The 26830-nt window shown below is 45.9% G+C and overlaps 1 protein-coding gene across 2 annotated transcripts in view; it reads right to left on the reverse strand.

Annotated features, from left to right (window-relative positions):
- Positions 1 to 26830, reverse strand: part of LOC144106403 (uncharacterized) — a 563571-nt gene that overhangs the window by 374772 nt on the left and 161969 nt on the right. For both annotated transcript variants that reach the window (XM_077639207.1, XM_077639208.1), the window contains 2 exons: positions 14477 to 14577; positions 9019 to 9220 (listed from right to left, as the gene is read on the reverse strand). In XM_077639207.1, the coding sequence (XP_077495333.1) occupies positions 9019 to 9220; positions 14477 to 14577 (303 nt within the window). The remainder of the gene's footprint in view (positions 1 to 9018; positions 9221 to 14476; positions 14578 to 26830) is intronic.

Genomic DNA, 26830 nt, shown 5'->3' on the forward strand with positions numbered 1-26830 from the left:
CCACCAAGCAGGAGGCTGTTTAATAGAGGCTGCTACGGGCACAGGATATATTGAGTGGTCTATTGCCTTTTGCAAAAATGAAACCATCTGCTGAGTTCTGTCATCCCGGCTTGTACTAACTATAGAGGCAAGTAAGGTGGGCTTCAGATTTTTGTAAATTTTGTGGTTGACAAATTTACGAGTCACAAAGATATTTTTGAGCGGGAATAACCGCATAGTGAAAGTTATCTGAAAGTGGTCACTAGATGTACCCGAATACTCTGTCAACCAATCAGTCAGCTCTAACGTACCTGCTGATAATGTGAAGTCAGTGACTTACGGGCAGCCCCTGGCAAAAAGGATATTTCTCTGGAATTGCAGTGGCGTCCCCGCAAACAACCTACCTCCCCAGGAGCGTCCAGAAAGGATGGAATGTCCCTGTCCCAGTACAAAATTTATCGAACATTTCCAGGCCGTAGAGGCAGGACATAGAAACACAAGCAAAACGGAAGTGCGCCCACTAATGTCGTAGAAACGTTTTTTCGAGGGTGTTAAGCAGAAACAAAAACAAATCATAGCATTTTGGTACCAGAAAGGTAACTAGGAGAACGTTTTGGGGACTAATGCTTTTCAACAAACAATAGAAATTGACTCCTCGATCCCTTTTCTCTCTCCCTCACACCAAAAGCTACGGGGAGGGAAGGTTTTGCGCTTGCACTCGCCGTTTTGAGAGATCAGACAGTTTTGTTCGAACAGCCGAAGGAAGCGCAGTTCACCCCGCATCTCTCTCGTGGGCCGTCGGCTCAATGCTGCAGGCAGGCAGGCGACGGCAGTCTGCCTTTTCATCGCATCGCCGGGAGCGGCGGTCAACAGCGTGCCCGTCTTCAATAGTGTTTCCAACTTCAGCACGGTGCGGCGGTCCCTGCAGGCATCTCCAACTACCAGCAGTCCTCGCTGCGGCGCTGTCTAGCAGAAGCGCAGTAATGGGCCTCCCGTCGCTTGCCCCGCTTCTTCGCTAGACGGAAGCCATCTTGCGCACACGTATTCGCGCAACCACTATCCGCTCGCGCGCAAGCCCCAGCGCGCAGCAGCTCTTGCTCTCATCACTGGGCTGTCGTGAACTTCGTAGCTGCGGATTCATGGCAGCTTTCCCGCGCACCTCGGCGTGCCCACATAATTCCTTTTGGAACTGGTGCAGCGGCGCGCCGCATCGCAAGTCTTTTGCACAGCTTCACGGCGGCCCTACACCATAATGGCGCTCTTACGGGCGTCGTTCACGGCAGCGGATTTCAAGGCAATGGGCGACGCCTAGCGCGCACTCTGCATCCCTGAGCGCCTCCGACGACTGTGGCGTGTTGTTGGTGGCAGCGTGGCCGTCCACTGCGGTGATAGGCGGGAGAGATCTTCGGAAGCCCACCAGACTCTTGCTGCGAGTGCCCATGGATTAACCTGCTCTACCTACATTGCCGTCCTGTTGCAGAGGTTTAGTTTGTGCTGTGTTCGCGTCGCTGACTCCCAACCCGCCCCCATCGGATTACTTGTGCCTTGATCACCTTGATCTCGCCTCCCACGCCGTATTGTGCCGCTCGCGTGGTCTGCTATACCATGGGTGCGGCGCGCCAGGGCTCCTACCCCCGTTCCATCCGGCTCCAAGCATTCTTATCTCCACGCTTAGTCACAATAAAACGGGGGTGTAACGAGGATGTAACGCGCATGTTAGAGCGGTCGCTGTGCCGTGAGAAGGCGCAGGACAGAAGGCTGCGTTGAACTCATATGTATATATATAGTTGGATCATTTTATTTCATCCCCAGGTTTCTGTTTGCATCGTCGTCAAGGTATGTGGTTTATGCTTGTTTTTTATTTTCGCCTCGTAGAATTAATTTGTTTTATTGTTTTGATAACACGCTCAAGATTACTCCGAGGCTCGTGTGAGAGGGAAAGCGAGAGGGAGGTTTCACCCTGAAGAATATCTGTAACCTGAGTCCGCGTATCTGTATCGTACGTACATATCGTCTTTTCTTTTGGCACGCAGGTTGCTCTTTACATGCGTTTGCTTTTGCGTGTGCATATATGCTTTTGTACCCTTTAGAATGTTTGCTTATGGTGTATCAACTTTCAGCCTGTATTATTTTTTTATTGCTCCATTTTTTTAAAGATTTCTCAGAGCTAGAGAAAATTTTGGCCATTATTATTGGCTGGTGTCGTAGTGCTCCGTACATTATGTGTTAAATGGTGCATGCATATGCGTCTCCTGTTCGTATTCATTTAAATGCGAAGAGCACATCTAATAAACTGAAATTACATCTGTATTGCGCTGCTATTTCCTGTTATATGGGCGGGATCGGGCGACGTTTTGAATTAAAATTTCCTTTGTGTGTAAAATTCTAGCACATTTCATGTTCTTGTGGCGGGAGCAGCGCAGCAGGAAACAAAGAAGAGAGAGGCGGGAATCAACGCTGACTAACAACGAGATTTTTAATCCACGTTCGATCGAATATATGCATCTCGCTCGTGCAATAAGGAAAGGACAGAAGCATGACAAAGACATAAGATGTACACCTGGTAAAAGATTAGGACAACGCACGCAGATAATCAATTCCGCTGTCACGAAACGCTATCAAAAGTATGCTGACGCATTACGTCGCTCTTTTGCAAGATGTTGAAGGCTTCTTCAATCTCCGTGGTCCATTGATTAAAATACGACGGGATGACCATTGTGTTGATAAGCTGCGGACCGCATTCATGCTCTCTGCAATTTTTTGCTAATTCACTGCTGATGGCGCCCTCTAGGAATATTTTGTGCTCTCGAAGCCATTCATTCCAACAGTGCCCTGTTTTACCAATGTAGGTGCGTCCGCATGACAGAGGTATTTCCTAAACCCGCTTTTACCACATTTCACATGTTTTTTTCAGGTGCTTTTTCGGGCATTGATTTTTCTTTGCTCGCTGTTGACTTTGGCGCACAGGCTTCTTAGTTTGTTGGGTGCTGACATAGCACTTTTGCACCAGCTCTTGCGCCTGCCTTTTTGAGACTGTGGAAAATGTCGTTAATGTAAGGAATGACCGCGTACGGCTTCCTTTCTTCTGACGTGGTTGTGACATATTTTCTGACTCTAAGTGCTTGCAGAATCCCTTCTGCGACACTGGATAGCAGTCTCGTCGGGTAAACTGCTGCTTTCAGCCGACTGTTCTGGGCGTCAAAACTTCCTCGAACTTCATGACGACAGAATCTCGTCAATGCGGCTCTCATTGCTACTTTTGATAAGGACTAGAAGGACTAGAAGAACTAGGACTAGAAATAACAAGTGAACTCCCAGAAAACAACGTTATGCGATTTCTTGAATTGACGCTAGCCTTTCTAGGCGCTCACATATGCTTGCGGTACGGACCACGAAGCTAGAAGGGACTGCTCCCCCACACATCTTCCCACTCCAAGATCATCAAGCGGGGGTAGAAAATAAACAGCAATGAGAGCCGCATTGACGAGATCCTGTCATCATGAGGTTCAAGGCAGTTTTGACACCCAGAAGCGTCGGCTGAAAGCAGCAGGTTGCCCGACAAGACTGCTATCCAGTGTCGCAGAAGGGATTCTGCAAGAACATAGAGGCAGAAAATATGTCACAACCACATCAGAATAAAGGAAGCCGTACGCGGTCATTCCTTGCATTAATGGCATTTCCCACCGCCTCAAAAGGGTAAGAGCAAGAGCTGGTGTAAAAGTGCTCATGTCAGCACCCAACAAGTTAAGGAGCCTGTGCGCCAAAGTCAGCAGCGAGCAAAGAAAAAAATCAATGCAAGAAAAAACACCTGAAAAAACATGTGAAATGTGTGAAAAGCGGGGTTTATGAAATACCTCTGTCATGCGGATGCACATACATTGGTCAAACAGGGCGCTGTTTTAATAAACGGCTTCAAGAGCACAAAAGATCCCTAAAGGGCGCCATCCGCAGTGAATTAGCGAAACATCGCAGAGAGCATGAATGCGCCCCGCAGCTTATCAACACAATGGTCATCACGTCGTATTTTGATCAACGGACCAGGGAGATTGAAGAAGCCTTCAACATCCGACCAAAGAGCGACATATGCGTCTGCATACCTTCAATAGCGCTTCGTGACAGAGAAATTGATTATCTGCGTGCGGTGTCTTAATATTTCACCACGCGCACATCTTATGCGTTTTTCATGCTTCTTTCTTTTCTCTTATACGAACGAGATGTACATATTCGACGAACGTGCATTAAAAATCTGGTTGTTATCCAGCGTCGTGTCCCGCCTCTCTCTTTGTCTCGTGCTGCGCTGCTCCCGTCACCAGATCATGCACCAACCAACCCAAATTTTCACCTTGTTAAAGCACATTTCCTGTAAACAGGTAAGCCTGAATGGCCTAGCCAGCAAGTATTGACGCGAACTGACAGATTTATTACACCACCTCTAACGTAAGCATCTGCCTGAAATTTGGCACATGTGTGCGCTTAGATACCTGAATTCTGCTTGAAAAAGAAGAAATAATTTTATTGAGCCAGAGCCGAGAAATCTAGCATTAAACTTTTGGGGCTGTCCCTGGGACGCACAACTTTTTGGACACGGCTAGTTGTGGGGACATTTTTTGGACGTCTTCGGGAAAAATTAGAACCTCCTGGCGACATTCCAAATGTCCTGATGGGATATTTCTGGGAGATTTTGAGGAGGTTTTGTGTTTGTTGGGGTACATAATTTGCAGACAGCCACGACCTTAGAACCTGGCCGCAGGAATCAGTACTACTTCCCCATTCACTATGGTGGGAATTAAAATCTACTGCGATGAGTACACTCCTTTGCGCCATTCACCAAGCTGTCTAAACAGTTTATCTTGTGTACACCTGAAGGAAAATAGACACCAGCAATTTTAATATCGGCACAATGCGGAAATGAAATTTTAACGCTAAATGCTCGCATTGAGGGAGAAGAATTTTCTTTCAGTTAGATGCCTAATGGCATATATTTAGATAGCACTGTTACCAATCCACCTCCCCTGCCAACATTTCGTTCTGACCGGAAAGCTAGAAATTTAATAATTTAAAGTGATTTATAAGGTGATAACCACGTTTCTTGTAAAAGCACAATATCAGGGTTACGTTTGAGAATAAGCAGTTCTATATCTAGAAGAGAAGACAGTACGGAGCGGCAATTCTATTCTAACACTTTGACAATTGCCATGATTACTGACCAACTGAATAAGAACAAACCGCCTCCTTGAGGATATCAACCTGGAGAAGAGCTTTGCGTGGTATTTCTTTAGCATACATCTCGGGAGAACTAGAATTTGATGGTGACGAAGAAGCAGGGCACTTCTGCGTAGGACACTACACGTCAACATCTGTTGTGCAGATGTCAGTGCGCCATGCATTGCTAGAAACAGATATGTTAGGCGACCCCTGAGAAGCATCAGAAGGTGACATTGAGCGCCTAGCACTAGCTGCACAAGCTGAAACAGATGCAGACGTTGCTGTCAGAACGGATGTTGATGGTGACAGGTGAATTGCAACAAGCTGAGCCAACGCCTCAGAAAAAGTGTTTCGTATTTGCTCAACCACATAGTTAAAAGCTTTTTCTACAGTGGTCACAATTGAGGCTGTCAAATTGGACTCAATGTTCCCAACAGAAGCGCGCACAGACTAGAAAGCGATCCTTTTTTATGTTAAAAAGAGCCTAAACATCGGCTCTTGAGCACCACTTATCTTTAGTGATGTCTAACAATTTACGCTCTCGAGTGCGTTTTGCGCAATCAGCATCATCAGCTGAGTGATTGTTGCTGCAGAGGCATCAATGAGGCTGTACTGAGGTGCCGTTATCCGCAGAATGGCCTTCACATAAACGGCAGCGGGTCTCCGACCTTCATGCTTTGCCGCTATGCCCGAACCGCCAACAGTTGGCGTTTTGAAGATGGCATGGTTGCAGATTATTCACACGGTGTACAATCGGCAAAATTTTTAGTTCATCAGGGTAGGAAGCGCCAGCAAATGTTGTTTATACATACTCAGTAGCAAAACGTGAGCCGTTTACGTTTCTACGGCAGCAATAGACGGAAAGCATCCCAACTCACGCATCGTGAAATTAGTCCAGAACTTCTTGCTGCGAAGATGCTGTGTCGACACCACGCACGAAACCCTTATTACATGCTAGCTGTTTGTGAATCAATGCTTTCAGCGGTAGTGAGCTGAAAGTTTTGCACTGAAGCATGTGTGCCACACAAGCGATGTCTGAGGACTTGCAGACAATACCTCTATGGTCAAATGAAGGCCCTTCAGAGATCTCCAGGTTATGGACTGTGAAAGATCTCAGCTCCCGTTGAATTAGTTTAGGGGGTTTTCCTTTTGATCGTACCCTTATAGATAAGGACGAGAGCCACAGAAATTGCATCAATGCCATTTTTTAAGCACACGATCGGCAGGCTGTGGGCAGGCAAGCTTGCAAACCAAGCTGCCGACCCTCCACCTGGGGAGGTCAACGACATTTCAAAGAAAAATGCATCCGCAGATTAACATGCACTGCGTTTTACCTGAGCCTTGGCCAACCCTCCTGCTCCTCCCTAGAATGGCCTCACCAATGATGAACAAGCCAGAACTACCAGGAGAAGCAGAGAACAGCAGCAGCCATCAAGGATACGTCAGCCTAGTGGCCTAGTGACCAGTATCCTCGCAGCTGACACTCTTCGAGCGAGCGAGGACGCGCTGTAAGCTTCATCTTAGTCATCAGCGACGTTGGCGATACCAGCGTGGCTACGGAACCAAGGCAACAGTCGAGTGAGCCAGAAGCAGTCCGGTACCTCCTCTGCTTCAGAATAACACTAACAACAAAAATGGTCCTCAGAATGCACGCGCACCAGGGAAGAAAGCAAACTGGAAGCTCAGGTCAACGAAATTCATCAAAGCATGCAACGCTTAGAAGCGGTGCTTAGCAAGACAACCAACACACAGGCAGGGACGCTGCGCGGAAAGATAACCTGCCAGCCCCTATCCCTCTCCCCTCTTGTATTCTGACTCCCTCCTCGCTTCCTGGCTCGCTATCGGTAACGGCAGGCCAGACAACTCCAATTATCCTCGAAATTATTTATGCTACGATGAAGCAGATGCTTTGCCGGATGGGCCAACTAAACAACAAAGTCAAGGAGAACACGCTAAGCAGTGAAGTCCTGGAAGGACTGCGCAAGGTGGAGTTTGGATCAAGCAAGCGCGTCGACGGCGAGAGCGGCAACCGACGCGCCATAGCGTACAGACGAATAAACAACCCGGGTGACGTCAGCGGCGCCGTTGGTCGCGACGAGAGCAGCATATTTGAACCGCGCAACAAACCAACGGGACAAACGAAGAATGGACCCCACAAGCGCTCACTCGCAACTAGATTTTTATTCAAGGCAAAGATATCTTAAATACTAGGAACAACAAACACGAACGAGAGGGGAAACAAAATAAAACAAAAGAAAAACATAAAAGCTAATCATCATGCCCACAACGGTGACAATCGGCACGAGCGCAAAGCTATACATCTTGGCCGAATAAGTAGATCATTTTTTTATCAGTTAGTGTGACAGAAGGGTCACTAATACAGCCATCTGATCCCAAGCGGATGTGAAAAGCCTCTAATATCTCATGCGTTAGGCTGTCATTATGTTTACCTAAGATGACGGTGTTAAAAAACAGATTGGTGCATGTACCTTCTCTCCAGTGACGGGCAAGGTTACAAGATGACCCATTATCTCGCGACTTCTGGTGCTCACTTAGATGAGCGTTAACGCAACGTTCAGCCTGGCCAATAAAAGCCACTCCGCAAGTGCACGGTATCCTGTAGACAACACCGGCATTACAGGGCACAAAACGGCTCTTATGGTTGGTCTGACAGCCGCCACTCTTTTTCTTCGCGGTTGTTGCTTTTGCCTTCGCTTCCCCCTGGCTGGCCACACCTCTAAGTTTCCTAGGCGCTGAAAAACCACGTCAACATCGTATCTAGCCGCCACATTCTTTAAACCATGCCTTACAGCATGTGTCGCAATGAACCGGCATTTGTTGTTTAATTTGGCGCCAATTTTTTCTGTTCATATGCACCAACTAGCCCCCAAACATGTTCTACTCAATTCAAATGTGCTTTTGATGTAGCTTACTTGAAAAAATTGTTGATTTCGTTGTTTAATGTTATTGTTGCTTTTAAGTTAATCATGCATGAACTATTTTTTGTTCTTTATTTCGCCTTAATCAGGCGGCATGATTTCCTGTATGGGAAAGATTAGAATATGTATAACTTGATATTAAAATTTTTCCTTGAATATTTAAACTTCAAGTAATCTCTCTTCTGCATCTGCAATATGCACTGAACACCTAATGAGATATTGCTTTCTAATCACTGATTGCACTGTTTCAGTACTAATTACTTGTCTAGCTACTTGCTTTATACTGCATACCCTCATGTATGAACAAGCCGGTTTCGTTGTTATATGTGTTTTTTTTCCTGGTGTTTGCATCTTCACGCTGCCCTATCTTGCTGTGGCCTCTTGGGTCCCAGTCAAGCTGTCCTCAGCAGCTTTTGGCCTAAGAGTTCCAACTTGTGTATGCTGATATAAACAAATTTAATTGAATTGAATAAAATAATTAAATCATGAATGAAGTAATGAATAAATGAGTAAGGTTCATTTATGCATACATTTTATCTCGACGACCAAATAGAGGGACATTTTTACAAAGATGATAAGAAAGACATCCTCCAATGCAGGTTGTCAATAAGTGTCAAAATCTGATAACAATACATGCGGCTTGACTAGTGGACGCGAAGGCGACAATCCTGCAAGCAACACTGTAGTTCGCGCTTTTGGCAACTGTCCACAGCACCGCCATAAATTCACTAACCAGAATAAAACCGTCTCCCAGCCTTTTGAGAATTGAGGGACTTCACTCCTGCTGCATCAACCAAGGCAACTTATTCTTCTCGTTCGAGTCTGTACGGGCAGGTCCTAGTTGCGAACACTACGGTTCCAGCCGGTTGCTGGATAGGGCGTAAATGGTACGTACCATACTCGAAAGTTGATCGTCAACGTAGATGCTTATGATGTGATATCCGGGCAGAACGACGTTGTCCGTTACATCCATAGTAAAAGGAGTGCCGCTTGGTTGGAAGTTGCGCCAACTAATCGCTTCTGTGCTGCCGGGAGACTTCGGGAACCGGTAGTCGTAGTAGCCGAAACCTTCGACGTTTCTCATCTTCATGTAAAACCTGCAATGTAACCCGCATGCTGACGCGCGGTGGATAAGGCCGAGCGCGGCATTTTTCTGACTTTTGATTTTGCTCCACCTCAGAGGTTATTCTCAGACTAGTGGAAGCTATCATACAAGCTAAAAGTATGCGGAATTCAGAGATTTTTTTATAGGGGAAGGAAGAGAGAAACTTATGTGCATAATAGAGTCCCTAAATCATTTGAAAATTCTTCGGTTAAGGAAAACAAATCAGGGAGCATGTAATATAAAGCTGCGTTAAGACTCTCTTATCAAAACATAATCCCCTAAGTCCCAGCCAATATGCCTTGAGGCGGGTTTTATCTCTCATTACACAGATTTAAAATTCACCCACGACAAATTTCGCAAGCAAGTTGTTTACTCCGTTTTCTTAGATTTCCGCAAAGCATTTGATGAAGTCAAGTACAATCTGTTTCTAATCAAAGTGAAAGCTTATAGTTTGGAGGAGAATAAGAATGCGGTGGAGCGTATTTAGCAGGTTCTCTCTGATCAGCAATGACAGTTTACCAATATCTCCCGAGCGAAAAATATATAACAGCTGTATCTTACCGGTACTCATCTATGGAGCAGAAACGTGGAGGCAACGAATCGGCTTGAGATAAATTTAGGACGACGCAGTGGGGGCTTATAGCAAAGAAAATAGAAGGTGGCGATAAGAGCGAGGAAGAGGGGAGAGTTCGTCAGGGAACAAACAGACTGTATTCACATCATAGTCGAAATCAAAGAGGCGAATTGGGCTTCGGCAGGGGAAGTATTACGAATACAGAGTAAACGATGGGCGTAAAAGATGGCGGACTAGATTCGCAAGTTTTCTGATGCGGGTTAGTTTGTGTAACACAACAAAAAATAGCGGAACAGCTCAAATACAGAACAAGGTAGAGACCAACGACACAGGCGCTGACTAACAACTGATGTTTATTAAAAATGTGCGCACAATAAGTAGACTTGAGGTGAATTAGCAGCTGATTAATCAACGTCAGGGGCGGTGTAAAGGGCCCAATAAAAGCTATAAAATCATACCATTCATAAACGCGAGAAAATATCGACAAAGTATGATATTACGAGACTGTGCGCTGAGTGATGTATGAAAATTGGGAACAACAAGATATTTGTCGAAAAATGAACCGTGAATGTGGGGGTTAGCTGGTGCAGTAAAAGGGGTAAAAGATTAGGTTATAGGCTGAAAATGTTCTTAGGAAGGAAAGATTGCCTCTTTTCCAGATAGGCTGTCTCTTTGGTTAGTAGGTCTATGGACGGGCTGCTGACACAAGTGGCGCCGTGGTGTCGAATCAGGTAAGCTTCATGAATTTCTGGCGTGCGTTTTTCGAGATATCACCTTAAAATCTTCGTCCTGCCGAAGCCTGCCAGGCCGAAGTATTTCTTCCAGAGAGCAGAGGAGTTGCTGCTTGCGCCAGTCTCGAGCAAGTTGGAATATTCTCACAGACGGTCGTTGATGGACTTCCTGTCTTTGTAGAATAGGATGCTCCACAAGACAGCGGTGTCTCGTAGACGACCGAGGTTACGCATGGGCTCAAAAATCGAAGTCTATGCTTTATCGCGCATTTTTTGGGGTGATCGCAATTCATAAAAATTTATAGATTTTTTATTGTCAATTTTAAAGTTGTTTTATGCCCTTTACACCGCCTCTGGCTTTTACTGCTCGGCCGGTGTGTCGCCTCAAGAGTACTTATTTTAAGCACATCTTCGAATAAACATGTCTTCTTAGTCAGCGGCTATGTCGTTAGTCTCTACCTCGTCCTCAGTTTGCGATGTTCCCCTTACTTCTGGGGATTCGAAGAGAATGCAAGCGTAGCGATAGTGTGGCCACACCTGGCGCAGCACAGTTTATTGGAGAGATACGGGAGAGGCCTTGGTCCTGCAGTGAGCGTAGTCAGGCTGATGATGATGATCGCATTTTCGGTTGTGGCGTATTAACAGTATGGCTGAAAGTTTTAGCGGCGTTTAGAGTTACTTGGCGGCGTCTCGCTGTTTCCCTGCGCCCCACCTTATGACGAAGTGAGCCTGAGGCAAAGGTTCTGTGCCTGTAATGATCAGTTAATCACAAAAGCTATGGCCTCGCCTTGAAAGCCACACCGCACGGAGGTAGGGAACATTCGCTTGAAACGGCAATTCTGTAAAAGTCATGTATGCCTGCGTGGCCTTTGCCGGTAATGATTACCTGCGGTAGCTTCTTCAAAAACTTCTAAACGCTAACGCGGACCTCTCTGTCTCGACCATAGGCATATCGTTTTCTGACATGCGCTAAAATTCGTGTTCAAAAAAGCAATAAAAGATTTTCTGAGTCTAGGCGTTCTTTTGAATACATATAAGCATTGTGCAGTTTTATGTCCTGCAGTTTTCTTCCTCTAGACTTGTCTTAATACTCCTTCAGAAACATCAAACAATGTTATATTGGGCATAATCAGCAGATGTAAATGCGTCAGAATTCCTGATATAATACAAGCACTATTTTAATGAATAAGCGCGAGACATCTTGGCCTTATTTTGCCACTGGGCCCAGAAATTCGTGTTGGAAAAAGTGACAACCTTTGAAGAGCGTTCAAGCTTCCCTATTGCAAATAAGTTTTTGAAAAATAAACGGCAAAGAGCACTGTATCATGTGCTATCCAACGGCACTTAGACTGCACATTCGGCTTCAAACCTGCGTATCTTTTTACAAGCCGTAGCAAAGAATTGTCCCTGGAATGCACACGGGGTATGACTAGGATTCAGGAAATATCTGTAAATGCATCTCCTTTAGCGCGATTGAACGACAAGCGACGAGAAAGATGCAACGTAGGTTAGACATCAAGTGTAGTCTTAGCTAGCAAAAGGCGGGTGTACACACAGCCTCGCACATGCGACAGGTCCAACAAAAAAGTAAAAGTTAACCTCTGATGCGCCCTGACATCGCAGAGCTCACGGGCGCTTTTGCGTTTCGCCTCCATCGAAACGCGGCCGCCGAGGTCGAGTTCGAGCATCGGGTTTCGACCCCGACCAAGGTGGCCCCGAGGTGAAACGCAAAGGCGCCCATGTGCTGTGCGATATTATTCTGGAGCCCTCAACTACGGCACCTCTTTCTCTCTTTTTCCTTTCACTCCCCCTTTTACACTTCTTTTACTGCGCGATTCAGGTGTCCGCCGAGAAGTGAGACATAAACTGCGCCCTTTCATTTCCCCCAAAACCAATTTTACCCTACAAAAGATTTTACCAAAATTCAACACAATATCTTCGTTGCGGTCGGGTAGGACACGCGCTGACGACACGATGCCAAACGCTTCATGCTACTTTTCAGACTTTCTGCGCTCATCTTTATTTCCCTATGCTGGTCCATGACATATGGGACCTACAGAACAAGCTTGGCAAAACGAGGCACACAACGCATTCCTTGTTTAATATATTTACGCTGAGTCTCATCGAGTTGGGCGACCTATCTTGCATGGCGTTAGGTTAGTTAATTATTTGTTATTTGTGTTTCTCGGCAATCTTCCTCAATACCTCACTGCATTTTTGCATCGCCATGCCTCTGCAGAGAGAATACCTGTTCAAATATTTTCACCGTCTTGAAAGCCTGGCCAGGACGTGGAGCGAAAACGACGGTGCTTCCTGGGAGAGCGCGATTCACTCAAGCACAGAAGCTGAGGTCACAGCATTTCTGCTGACCAGAACTGCTTATGCTGACGGTGCCGGAAAACACCATCCTCCTTTATTTTCGCTGGTGGATCGACAGTGAGTGACGACGGGTAGTCAGTCGCGGATTACAAGTGACCGCCCTGAATGATGGCCAGCATCCTCGGTTCTTCAAGGCTGCTCTTCCAGGACTTCAACTTTATGATTATTTAAAAGCCGGCATATCCTACCGTACTTCCGTCGTACCGCAGGTCATCAATACAGTAACACGGCTCCGTACAGCTGGGCCGCCGCGGTGGCTCGGTCCGTGCTTACGGCGTCCGCTGTTGACCTGAAAAACGCGGGTTCGATTTCGGGGTCTGCGGTCGAATTTGGATAGAGGCGAAATTCTAGAGGATCGTGTGCTATGCGATATCAGTGCATATTAAAGAACCCCAGGTGGTCGAAATTTTCGGAGCCCTTTACTACGGCGTCTCTCAAAGCCTGAGTCGCTTGGTCCCGTTAAACCCCCACAAACCACCCGTCATATTTGGTTTATGGTTTATCTTTGATGGGTGTTGAACGTCGCAAAGCGACCCAGGCTATGAGATACGCCGCAGTGGAAAGCTCCAGAAATTTCGACAGCATGGGGTTCTTTAACGTGCACTGACCTCGCAGGTGGTACACGGGAATCTAGAATTTCGCATCCATCGAAATTCAACCGTCGCGGCCGGGATTTAACCCGCGTCATTCGGATCAGCAGCCGAGCGTCATAACCAGTGAGCCACTGAGTTTGACACCGCAATGCAATAACCATTAGTGAGTCGTGGTGGTTAATGGTTAAATGTTAGTGGTTTGAAACTAAGCACTGAGTTCGACAGTGGAGATAGTCATAATCGCCCTCAACACACACCATGTACTCATATATCCGTGTCCGTTTCTGTTTCACACCCAATGGTATTTTTCCCTGTGTCCTACGATGAGTTTTTAGTGATGTTTTTTTTTACCCAAGACACAATACCTGATTTATTGAGCGGGTATTAGTCTTGCATATGCGGCTCGTGTGGATTTCATGTCTGTGACTTGTAAACGTATTACTGCAGGCTGCAATACCTCTTTTACAATGTTCAGCTAATATATAGTGAAAACAAGCAAACTTCCCAGCGGCATGCCTTTACCTCTATCTTGTAAAAGGGGTAACTGCGCTAGAAAACGCGGACAACGCAAGCAGAAGTGGGCAGACTGCGCGCGTCGTGTCCACTTCTTCCCACTAGCCCAGCTTGTCGTTCCACTAAGGTATGCCTTTACGATGCACTGAGCGCGCTTTCAATCTTATAATCTTTCGCTCAGTCTTTGCGTTTGTAAGCTCTGCCGTGAGGGGGTACATGATGGAATCATATTCTTAAAATTGCGAATGCTTATACCGACAGTAACACAACGCTGTTGTAGTACCAAACACTAGTCGTAACTGTGATAGCAAAATATAAACCAACTGCATAAATGTGCAGACAGTCATCGATTCACCGGTATTGCGAATAACTTCTTTACAGAACCGAGAAATTCAGCTACGTACTTCTCTCATTAGCGTTGCAGAGATTTCAGAGGAGGCAAAAAAAGTTACACTTACCCCTTTCCGACCCTCACGGCGATGTCAACGCCCGCTCCTTCAAAGCTCAACTCATCGACCATTCCAAACATGAAAGTTTTTGTGGTCGACTCGCCGCTGTCCTGAAGCAGGAAAGGCCATTCGTAAATGTATCAATTACTTTTCCGGTGGTTGTGCAAGTGACAAAGACAGGATTCGCGAAAATGCCCGTGATAGACAATTTCTGGTACGAATCAAAGGCGGACGTCCCTCGCTGAAAACAGGGATTCTCGGCTAAGAAAAAAAAAGCAAATTTACTTCCACAGTGCATAGTCTACTGTAGCTAACATTCATGTGCGTTACATGCCCCAACAGCGCTCCAATCATCTGAGTCGGCGCCGCGCATCGGCCGTCTGATCCCTTGTTGGGCCGCTGCCTCTGGTAAGAATTCCTTCCCTTGCAAATTTTTCACGCAATGTGCAAATAGCCGGCTGTAGTCTCGTGACCGCCCCAAAACGCAATGCTAGCAAAACTCTGAAATAATCCCCTGCATTCAGTGGACAACACAAGGCGACATATCACACTGCACCGATTTTTTATAATACTGTGCGAAACTTTGTAACATTCATTTCTTCATGCTGAAATCCCCCATAATTTAAAGCTGGCTGAGGACATTAGCTACAAGGTGCCAAAAGCTGCTATCAAAATGTCGAGCAATGTAGAAGCAGCTACGAGAGGCTGCGCTCATTCGAAGTAAAACTTGTGGGGAATACGTAAACTACAGGAGCCGGTCGAAGGAAGAACGAAAACACATTGCTAGAGAGCACACCGAGTGGGCTCTCTTGGAAGATCACAATGAACGCAGTCACAATCATTGTCATCGAAAAGTACTATTGCAATGTCTGCTAGCGTAGTTATTTCACATCCCGCCAAGTACGACTGCATCTCGTCAGGCACATGGACCAATGCCTGAAGTGTGCACATGCTCATCTGGATGATCATCACTCATACATACAAGGCAGCTTCGTTTTTATCCTTGTTTATAAACAACGAACCCGTGTGGGCTCCGAATCCTTACCTTCTTTTTCTTATTATTTTTCTATTTGGTGAGGCTTTGCTCAGAACATGTCGTCAAATTCCCTGTTTAAGGGATTTCCTCAAGTACTATCATTCCTGGTTCGCGCGCAAGAAGTATACGTTGTAACAATGAAAAATGATATAAGAGTTTTGAGCACACTCCAGTACATTGTAATACTATTTTTTTCTTAAAACAATCATAGATCATATCAAGCTAACGTAGTGCGTAGTCGACAGCCTGAAGTTTGAAGCGCCTATCGATAATTTGAGATGCTTGCCAATCTGTAAGCCTTGTGAATTTTTGTATCACCTGTCAGCGCTTGAATGAAGTTCGTGTATATCTTTTTCGTGACATTTTGACTGCCACTTGCACTCACCACTGCTTGTAGTCATACGCACAGGCAGTCGCATTAAGTAACTAAGTGATTACATAAATTCAACTCCTCTTTGTAAATTTTTCGCTGATTAAGGATATACATAATATGATCCGAATAGTTCGTCGTATGTGGACACCTCTAAGTTTGTGTTGCAAATGCGCTGCAGTTTCTTTAAGTGTGTGTCACTGTGGTTTAGCTTGTGCCTAAATTTCACCACTATTCACGCTGAGGAAGGTTACTGGCACGTTGCCGGCGATGAAGCACCACGAGCTTGCACTGCAAGAGAGTGACAGTAGAGTAAACGGAAGAAAGCCCTCGTAAATCGGCGAGAGTTTGGAATATTCATAAGTATGTCTCAAATAGTGGCTCCTCACGGTCCTGCAAATTTGATGCTGAGTGCACAAACAAGAGTGGCGACGCTCGCTGAGGACGTCTTGGAATGGCGTATTTTGTGCCACATAATATCTGCAGGTATGGACAGATGTTTACGGTATGAAAGTTCGCAGAACGGGTTTCATTTCTGGGCGATCAGGCTAAGAAGTTTAATAAAAAGCTTACAACAACGAGGACACATGCTTGCAGTATCTTCTGAGAAAAATACAAATGGACTGGTTAATACGGACACTTTTGAAAAAATTGTTACCGGGATAAAATTGATGAAAATTTATTCCGCGAATGCACTTCACGGAAATTTCTGGCTATGACTGTAGTGCCACCCGTCGTGTGCTTCACACGTAGGTCTTGGCACTTCTCTGAAAGCACCGAAATTTCTTTCATATTTTCAAAAGACATGTACAACGTGGTTGTATGTACATGTATGTGCTTTATTGTTCAAAACAGACAATAGGTGATTCGTGCACTGATATGTAGCGGGGTACTCTGTGGTCGTCTGACCACATTGGCTAGACCGACGGCGTATACAAGGAAGCGTAACGTAATAAAGGTGGCTTTTTCCGTGTGAGTAATAGTGGAAGCGTCTTGAGATTTGATGAATGCTGTCGGAAGTTGGCTACAACTTCAGCTAGGCCTCCTACTCAATCAAACCTCAACATTTCAATGGTGCGTCGTGGCAGGAACGCTGGAACAACGAATGATGCATACCCTTCAGCCTCTTGGCCCGCTAATCCTTAGGGGCAGCGCAGCGGATAATTGGAAGAAATTCAGGCACCGCATTGACCAATATTTCCAGGCAACAGGCAAAAAAAGCGCGAGTTCGGAAAAAGGTTATTGTATTTGTGAACATGGCGGTCAAGACGCCACCGACGTGTTCAACAAGTTTCTTTTCATATCAATGCAACAGGAGACATCGTTCAGAAATTGGAGGACAACTGCAGACCACAGTGGAATGAAACCTTGGAGAGGTATGTTTCTCGTTTCCGAATCAATCAAGAGGGTGAAACATTTGAGAAATATATGCGTTATCTCCAGAGAAAACTAGAAACATGCAACTTTGGAAGCCTGGCAGACTCGCTAATACGAGACCAGCTATTGTGTGGAACAAAGGGTAAGAACCTGAGAGCTGCAGTTCTGAGAGAAAAAATGGCTGTTGCTCAACTCGGCTGAGCCGGGTTATTCTGAGCGAAAGGCAACCGAACAACTGGCAGACGTCAACGCGAAGACATTGGCAACATCCACTGCACTTTTCCGCGTTGCATACTAATGTTGCCTGTGCCGCTGCTTCTCCAGACGTACCTCCCGTACTTCATCGGTTCCAATCAACTCGACGAGCCCGCTTTCACGACTTGTCACTAGCCAACGCGGCTCCGTGACGCTTCGTGTCGTAGGGATCACGAGAAACAGCCCGGTGCCGCCAATGCTCCGTCGTAGAACTCGTCCCAGTGGCCGGGTCTGGCTCCCTGTATGTGGTGTCTAGTTGGTGTTGCTGCGACTGAAGAAAGAATGAAAACAAAGTGCACGGGCCTGCCCACTGGCTCCAGCTGAGCCGCAATGGCTGCCAAGTGCATGAAGTTAAAAGAGATGTGAGAGGAAAGACAGACAAGACGGCGTCGCAACATCATGAAACGAGGACGACGGTTTAGCAACAGATACACCCGCAGACAGGGAGCCCTCGTCACTTTGGTGAGAGCTCCTTGACCCCAGCACCATAGGGCCATGAATCCACGCATCCCTCACCGTGATGTCTAGGCGGCGAGCTCTGGCCTTTATTATCAAGAGCGATACGCGCGGTTATTCACGTTACACAGCTGGCGAAAGGGACTGATCGGAGCGGTGGTCTGCGCAGCGGCGGAACGAGGGATAACAGCCGAGACAAACAACGTGGTATGACGACACAGCCCCACTTGCGGCTATCCTCTAGTTTGAGGTCAAATCCGAGCGTAATTCCACCTCGAGGTTTTCATGCGAGAAGTGAAGCTTTTCGCTCCCCATTAGAAAAAATAGCTGTGGTTTAACTTCTATTCAACCTGGTTAAAGAGAAAAAGCTGTGGTGTATTGGGATAACTAAACTCGGCTAGGCGTCTGTAACATATAGTGAGTCCCCGGCAACATCGCTACTCGCTTAATTGGAAACTGTTATTTACGCGTTCATAATTACTCATGAATGCCTGAGTACGTAACTCGAAGATACGTTTATAAGATATCTGTGCAATCACTAGACGTGAGCTATCTGCTGCACCGTCACCGTACATTGTGTGTTCGGTTTCAGAGAGTGCTGCTTGATGGTGATATAACTGCCCGCTATGCACGTAGGAAATTCCCAGGAAACGTATTTCGCTACTCGCCTAACTGGGATATCAGTAGTTTACATGCCGCATAAATAAATTATTCATGGACGCCTCAGTAAATATCTCGAAGATACGTTTCTTAGACATCTGCGCATTCACTAGACGCACTTCCATTCACTTCCAACAGTCGAACAGCCGTGGCGGAGTGGAACCGTCCCCCAGTCGCATGCCGGGTGCCCGGGTTCAATAATTTCGATTGCCACCTACACCACAATTTTGTGTTATTATTTGAGGCCGCATGAAGATCTTATCTGCACCATGAAATGACCTTCAAGGTTTGTACGCGAGAACTGGCGCTTTCGCTCGGCTCAAGACCGGTTAAAGATCGCCCTGCTCTCAATACACATTTACAGCGAAAGCTTTACTGGCCTAGTAAAGCCAAGGTACTCGATGCCGCAGGTTAATCTTTATGTGGAGGGGCTGGTGGAGGTGCGGCAGCCACGTGACATCCAACGTAACTATTTGCCAGGCCGGCAACTTTGGCTGTGGGCTACCGGACGTCACATCAAATGCAACTAGCTTTCCGCTGAAACGCATCGAAGTGCACCGGCGTTCAATGCAGAACCCACATTTATGCCCTGCGCATGCGATGCCGGCCGATGCTTTAACGCTCCACTCGGCCAAGGTGCGTGACGTCACGGAGGGAGCAGGCAGCACACCTGGGATGCCTCCTTTCATCCTCTCCACAACGCAGTTACGCCGACGGAGCGCACAACTGCCGGCGATCTTCACAGCAGGCGTTGCATCGAACACAATTAGTGTTCTATTGAAAGCATCGAAGTGCACCTGTGTTCTCTGCAGAACCCTTTTTCATGCATTGCACACGCGATGCCGCGTGTGTAGGACTAAAGAATCAGGAATTAAGAAACATAAACGATGCTAAACAACACAAACGCTTGTTCTCCTTTATGACTCTAACCTGGCTTAAACTACAGGACAACAAACCATAACAAAACCATTCGCATGCATAACCACGCCTAGCTGAGCTACACTTCAGCAATATTTTTGCAAGGGAAGTCCCGCACCTAGGAGATGTGCGGCATGCAAAAGCAAATTGTCCGCCAACACTGCCTCAGTGTCCGACATACCAGTGTTAGCTATGGGAACTTAAAGGGTTTACATCGGGGTGCTGAACAAACGTGAAGAATGCCAAATCCAAACATCCGCGTTTTTTTTCTTCTGGGAACAACCCTCGATGCGTGCGTGCGTGCGTGTGCGTGCGTGCGTGCGTGCGCGTGTGTGCGTGTGTGTGTGTGTGTGTGTGTGTGTGTGTGTGTGTGTGTGTGTGTGTGTGTGTGTGTGTGTGTGTGTGTGTGTGTGTGTGTGTGTGTGTGTGTGTGTGTGTGTGTGTGTGTGTGTGTGTGTGTGTGTGTGTGTGTGTGTGTGTGTGTGTGTGTGTGTGTGTGTGTGTGTGTGTGTGTGTGTGTGTGTGTGTGTGTGTGTGTGTGTGTGTGTGTGTGTGTGTGTGTGTGTGTGTGTGTGTGTGTGTGTGTGTGTGTGTGTGTGTGTGTGTGTGTGTGTGTGTGTGTGTGTGTGTGTGTGTGTGTGTGTGTGTGTGTGTGTGTGTGTGTGTGTGTGTGTGTGTGTGTGTGTGTGTGTGTGTGTGTGTGTGTGTGTGTGTGTGTGTGTGTGTGTGTGTGTGTGTGTGTGTGTGTGTGTGTGTGTGTGTGTGTGTGTGTGTGTGTGTGTGTGTGTGTGTGTGTGTGTGTGTGTGTGTGTGTGTGTGTGTGTGTGTGTGTGTGTGTGTGTGTGTGTGTGTGTGTGTGTGTGTGTGTGTGTGTGTGTGTGTGTGTGTGTGTGTGTGTGTGTGTGTGTGTGTGTGTGTGTGTGTGTGTGTGTGTGTGTGTGTGTGTGTGTGTGTGTGTGTGTGTGTGTGTGTGTGTGTGTGTGTGTGTGTGTGTGTGTGTGTGTGTGTGTGTGTGTGTGTGTGTGTGTGTGTGTGTGTGTGTGTGTGTGTGTGTGTGTGTGTGTGTGTGTGTGTGTGTGTGTGTGTGTGTGTGTGTGTGTGTGTGTGTGTGTGTGTGTGTGTGTGTGTGTGTGTGTGTGTGTGTGTGTGTGTGTGTGTGTGTGTGTGTGTGTGTGTGTGTGTGTGTGTGTGTGTGTGTGTGTGTGTGTGTGTGTGTGTGTGTGTGTGTGTGTGTGTGTGTGTGTGTGTGTGTGTGTGTGTGTGTGTGTGTGTGTGTGTGTGTGTGTGTGTGTGTGTGTGTGTGTGTGTGTGTGTGTGTGTGTGTGTGTGTGTGTGTGTGTGTGTGTGTGTGTGTGTGTGTGTGTGTGTGTGTGTGTGTGTGTGTGTGTGTGTGTGTGTGTGTGTGTGTGTGTGTGTGTGTGTGTGTGTGTGTGTGTGTGTGTGTGTGTGTGTGTGTGTGTGTGTGTGTGTGTGTGTGTGTGTGTGTGTGTGTGTGTGTGTGTGTGTGTGTGTGTGTGTGTGTGTGTGTGTGTGTGTGTGTGTGTGTGTGTGTGTGTGTGTGTGTGTGTGTGTGTGTGTGTGTGTGTGTGTGTGTGTGTGTGTGTGTGTGTGTGTGTGTGTGTGTGTGTGTGTGTGTGTGTGTGTGTGTGTGTGTGTGTGTGTGTGTGTGTGTGTGTGTGTGTGTGTGTGTGTGTCAATGCATGGATGGATGGATGGATGGACGGACGGATGGATGGATGGCCAAAGCTGAACCTTTTAAATCGGGCAGTGGTTGAAGCCACCTGGCAATCACATGTGAAAGTTTATTCTTGTCTTGATTTTAGCCGCCAATCAGATAGCGTAAGCTTGGTGACTTTACCCGCTTAAAATCTAATTTTCCTACACTGTTCTTGAACCCCAATGCTTTGAATAAATCAGACTCGCTGGTTTCCACTCTAGGGCGAAGTCTTTTACACAAAAGTATCAAGTGTTCAGCCGTTTCCTCCTCCTCTCCGAACGCAACACACATCGTGTGTATCTCGTGATACGTGACTCTATATTTCTTAGTCCGCAAAACTTCAGTCCTGGCCTTGAACAACAAATAGCTTCCCATACAATTATCATACAAATTTTCTTTGGAAATTTCTTGATTAAATATCCTGTATGTTCTCAGTGCCGATTTATACCCCTGTCACACGGGCACCGCAAAGGCCTTTAAGAATCAGGTCCTTATATCCAAAGGGGTAAGGTGAGACACGATCTCGCCAATGCTGTTTACCGCAAGTTTACAGGAGGTATTTCGAGGCCTGAATTGGGAACAGTTGGGAACAAGAATAAATGGAGAATACCTAAATAATCTGCGATTCGCTGATGGCTTTGCCCAGCTGAGCCACTCAGGAGGTGAACTACAAATCATGATCAATGAGTTAGACAGGCAGAGCAGATCGTTGAGTCTAAAAATTAACGTGCAGAAAACCAAGGTAATGTTCAACAGCCTAGCAAGGGAACAACAGTTCGCAATTGGCCGCGAGAGCCTAGAAGTTGTAACGGAATACGACTACTTAGGGCAGGTAGTGACAGCTGATTCGTATCATCAGAGGGAGATAACTAGAAGGATAAGAATGGGGTGGAGCGCATATGGCAAATTCTCGCAGATCATGAGTGGCAGTTTACCAATTTCCTTCAAGAGGAAAGTGTACAACAGCTTTATCTTACCGGTACTCACCTACGGGGCAGAAACGTGGAGGCTAACGAAAAGAGTTCAGCTTAAGTTAAGGACAACGCAGCGAGCCATGGAAGGAAAAATGATAGCTGTAACGTTAAGAGACCAGAAGCGGGAAGAGTGGGTGAGGGAACAAACTCGGGTTAATGACATCCTAGTCGAAATCAAGAGAAAGAAATGGGCTTGGGCAGGGCATGTAATGCGAAGGCAAGATAACCGCTGGTCCTTAAGGGTAACGGAGTGGGTTCCAACGGAAAGTAAGCGTAGCAGGGGGCGGCAGAAGTTTAGGTGGGCGGATGAGGTTAAGAAGTTTGCAAGCAAAGGGTGGATGCAGCTGGCAAAGGATAGGGTTAATTGGAGAGACATGGGAGAGGCCTTTACCCTGCAGTGGGTGTTGTCAGGCTGATGATGATGATGAAGGTGAGCAGCTACAGTGCACAAATGTTGCGCCTTTGCCGCTAAGGGCCTTGGAGGCGAAGGCGCTTGTGAGAGACCTTTGGAGCCTAAAGGCGCGGCCTTAGAGAACTTACGATCGCAGTGCCATCCAACGCCAAAAGTAAATGCAATAAAAAATAGATACAGCCAACAATGTTTGAAAATATTTTTTTAAATACGAAAGGTGTTTCTGGCTTTGCTTTTGGTGCGAGTGTTTTTTATTATTATTTATTTTTTATTTCAATACCCTAAAGGCCAAATGCGGGCATTACAAAAGGGGGGGGGGGATTTATCAAAGATAACTTGACAAATATAGAACACAGCATATAAACGGCTGAACTCAGAAATAAACAAGTTAAGAAGCCAGGTACAAGTTAATAGGAGGGGAGGGGGGAAAGGCAAGGAACAGGTACTAAAAAAATGCACATGTAGCAAATCCCAGAGAACAGAAAAAAAATCCCACCTTCAGAAGTTACAGAACATGGCACCTAACATTTCATAGAACGTCACGGCTGACAAGCACAGACTGAAGCAAACGAAAAAAAACGTACATCATTCTGCATAATTTAACATCATTTTACTGCCAATGAATTTTCTAAGTATTACAAGAGAGCTGTTCGAAATGATGATGTTCCAGCGACAGCCGCAATGTCGGAAGGAAGCGAATTCCACTCTGCAATAGCTAGTGCCAAAGGTGAATATTTGTGTCGTTATGTCCGAGCGAAAATGGGTTTAGTCTTCTTCACATGATCTATACGAGCCGATGTGTGCGGTGCCGGGAGAAGATGTGAACTTGCAAATGGTGTGTTGCTGTGGTAGAGAGTATGGAAAAAAGATAAATGGCTGAATTTTCTGCGCATGACCAGAGGCAGGAGATGGAGCGATATTTTCAGCGCTGTTACACTTTGATACCGGGAGTAACGGGAAGGGATGAATCGAGCAGCCTTGTTTTGCACATATTCCAACCAGTTAATAAGATAGGCATAATGAGGGTCCCAGATCGCTGACGCGTATTCTACTGCTGGCCTGATTAGCATGTTGAATGCGTGTGGTTTTGTGTCCTGGTTGGTTTGGTGTAGTCGGCGTTTAAGAAGACCAATTTTTTTAAGGCTTTGTTAGTGATCAGTTCAATATCAGAGTTACAGGATAAATTAGAGCTAAAATTAACACCGAGATATTTTACCGACGCTGCACTTTCATTTATAGTATTATTAACTGGGTAGGCATTAGGACTCGTGTTAGCAGTGGAAGTAAAATCGAGATGCTTAGCTCTATCTGCGTTAATTACCATTTGCCACCTGCCACACCAATGAGTTAGCTCATCATGATCAGTCTGCAGTGCAATGATGTCGCAAGGGCTTGATATTACTCGGTAACTTACACAGTCGTCTGCAAATAGTCGTATTTTTGATGTCATGTTCGACGTGATGTCATTAATATATATTAAGAAAAGCAGTGGACCCAGCACCGAACCCTGGGGTACTCCTGAAGCAACACCTGTACGTCTTGATTAGAAGCTCCCGAACTTAACTGACTAAAAGCGGTTTGTTAGAAATGCGTTGATCCACTGCGAAGTACGTTGATCCAGCTGCAGTTTGCGTATCTTTATCATCAGGCAGTTATGAGGCACGCTATCAAAGGCTTTAGAGAAATCTATGGAGATGGAGTCAGTGTAGAGGGAAGAGTAGATTGCTTGACGAAGGTGCGTTATTAACTCAAATAACTGTGTCTGACACGAAAAATGTTTGCGGAAGCCATGTCGGTTGTTATGAAGCAAGTTGTTCTGGTTAAGATGAGTCATAATGTTAGCGTATTTTATGTGTTCGAGTACCTTGCAACATACGGAGGTTAGAGAAATTGGCCTGTAATTGTTTGGAACGAATCTGTCCCCAGATTTAAATACCGGGATTACATAAGCGGACCTCCAATCTTCTGGTACACATGTCGTATCGAATGACTGTTGTAAAATGAGAGATAGCAGGAAAGCTGTGTGCTGGAAGGTAATTTTTAGCAGTTTCGCGTTGATACCATCGGGTCCAGGGCATGTGTGGTGAGGTAAGCGTTTAATTGCACGAGCCACGCCAAGGGCAGATATGTGAATGGGTGAAAAGGGAATCCGGATATCGGCCTCAGGAAGCAGCAGTGGGTTGTAAATGGGCAATTCGTCCGTAAAAGCTTGTGAGAAGTTGCTATTGAATTGTTCGGCACACTGTTCTGTAGGAAGGGTGCTGCTGTTTACACCCAAAAGAACAGGAACCGTACTATAGCTTTTAGGATTAACAGTGTACCAAAATTTCTTAGGGTTGGTTTTTATCAAACTAGGGAGTGTAAAATTGAAATATTTGTTTTTTTTTGCTTCAGAAATCTGTTTTTCAGCTATTTTGAAAATGCTTTTGTAGTTTTCCTAGTCTGTAGCTTCCTCTAATAGAACCGCTTTCCTAAATGCTCTTTTTTTCTTATTTGGTGCTTTGTTGACAGCTGTCGCAAAACAAGAATCATTAGTTCGTGCGCTTTTCATTCGTTTTGGCACGCAAGAATCTTCAAATTTTTTTAGTTTGTCATGAAACAACTTCCTATTTTCATTAGTACTACGGTTATAGAAATTGGCCTGAAAGCTATTTGTGAAAGTTTCCAGCAACAGGTTCATTTTTTCAATATCCGCACGAGCGTAGTTGTAGATGAGCTTTTTGGATTTTTGTTTTGTCGGCCTGTGGATGTAGATAATTGCAGTAACCGATAATTGCTGATTTTCCCCCTACTGCTGTCCAGATATTTCCTTGTCAATTTTCTAGTTCGCTATCTCCATTTCGAGTCAACATTCTTTATCTACAGGTATCTGAAAACCTTCCTAGCCCGCTGCTTTTCCCCCACTTTTATCAATGACTCCTCAAATGCTATCTTACTGCTAGCTTCTCTGCTCTCGAACGACGCCCATCACATATAAACTTTTACCCCCTGATTTGGTGTATTGCCATGTTCTCCCAAAGCTAACCTCCATACACCGCGTTGTTTGATATCTAACCTCTGGCCTCATGCACAGGACCGCATTGCCGAAAGTCAGAATAGGAACCATCACCCCTTTCCAGATTCCTTTTACCACTTCATACCTAATATAATTATACAGTGTTCTATTTCTCATGCCAGCTGCGTTCCTACTAGTTTTATTCATTACCTATTTGTCATGCTCTGTCAGATACTCAGCACCCTTATTTACAAACACCTCAAAATGCTTGTACTCATGCACTACTTCTAGTGTGACCTCCTGTATTCCAGGCTCCCCGCCCTCATTATTAAAGATAATGACTGCAGATTTTTCCTTACTTAACTTGAAGCCTAATCCCTCTGCCTCTGTACCACAATAGTCTATCAACTTCTGCAAGTCTTCCTTCTTGTCAGCCATTACTACGACATCATCCGCGTTCATTCGTCCCGGTAATGACTGTATAATCCATTCTCGTTGCTTGAGAAAAGAAAGGTTGAAGCCTAGTTTCCTCCTCTCTACTTTGGTTCCTGGCCCTTGCAGGTACAAGATCAACAAGGGAAACATAGGACATCCTTGCCTAAGCCTCCGCTGTATCTCTGTAGGCCCTGATACAATTTTACCAGTTTTTAAGCCCTCTGTTATCTTTGTATATATCTTTTAAAAGATTAATTACTCCATCTTCCTCATCCAATGTGCCCCGTATGTCCCGCAAATCCTCTTAAATAACTTTGTCGTAGGCTCCTCTAATATCCAGAAATGCTAGTCATAAGGGCCTGTGTTCCTTTCAACAATCTCTATACACTGCGTCAATGAAAAAGATTGTCCTCCAACCTCCTTCGTTTCTGGAACCCATTTTGTAGCTCCCCTAGCACCCCCCCCCCCGTTCTGCAAAGAAGCCTGTAGTCTGTCCTTTATAATCTTGATCATCACCCTGTTAAGCACAGATGTCACTGTTATGGGATGGTAGTTGCTTTTGTGAGCTTTGTCTCATTCCATTTAATCGCCATTCATCGACGGTTTAGCATCCCCTATCATTTTGTTCGCTACCTCTAATAATGTTGACTTGGATTTTGATCCCAGCTTCTTGATTAACATAATCGGAATAGTATCTGGTCCTGCCGAAGTGCACACGGGAACCTTCATCTCTCCCCTTTCCCACTCTCTTTGATCAA

This window comes from Amblyomma americanum, chromosome 10, assembly GCF_052857255.1.
Source record: "Amblyomma americanum isolate KBUSLIRL-KWMA chromosome 10, ASM5285725v1, whole genome shotgun sequence".
Classification (NCBI taxonomy): Eukaryota; Metazoa; Arthropoda; class Arachnida; order Ixodida; family Ixodidae; genus Amblyomma; species Amblyomma americanum.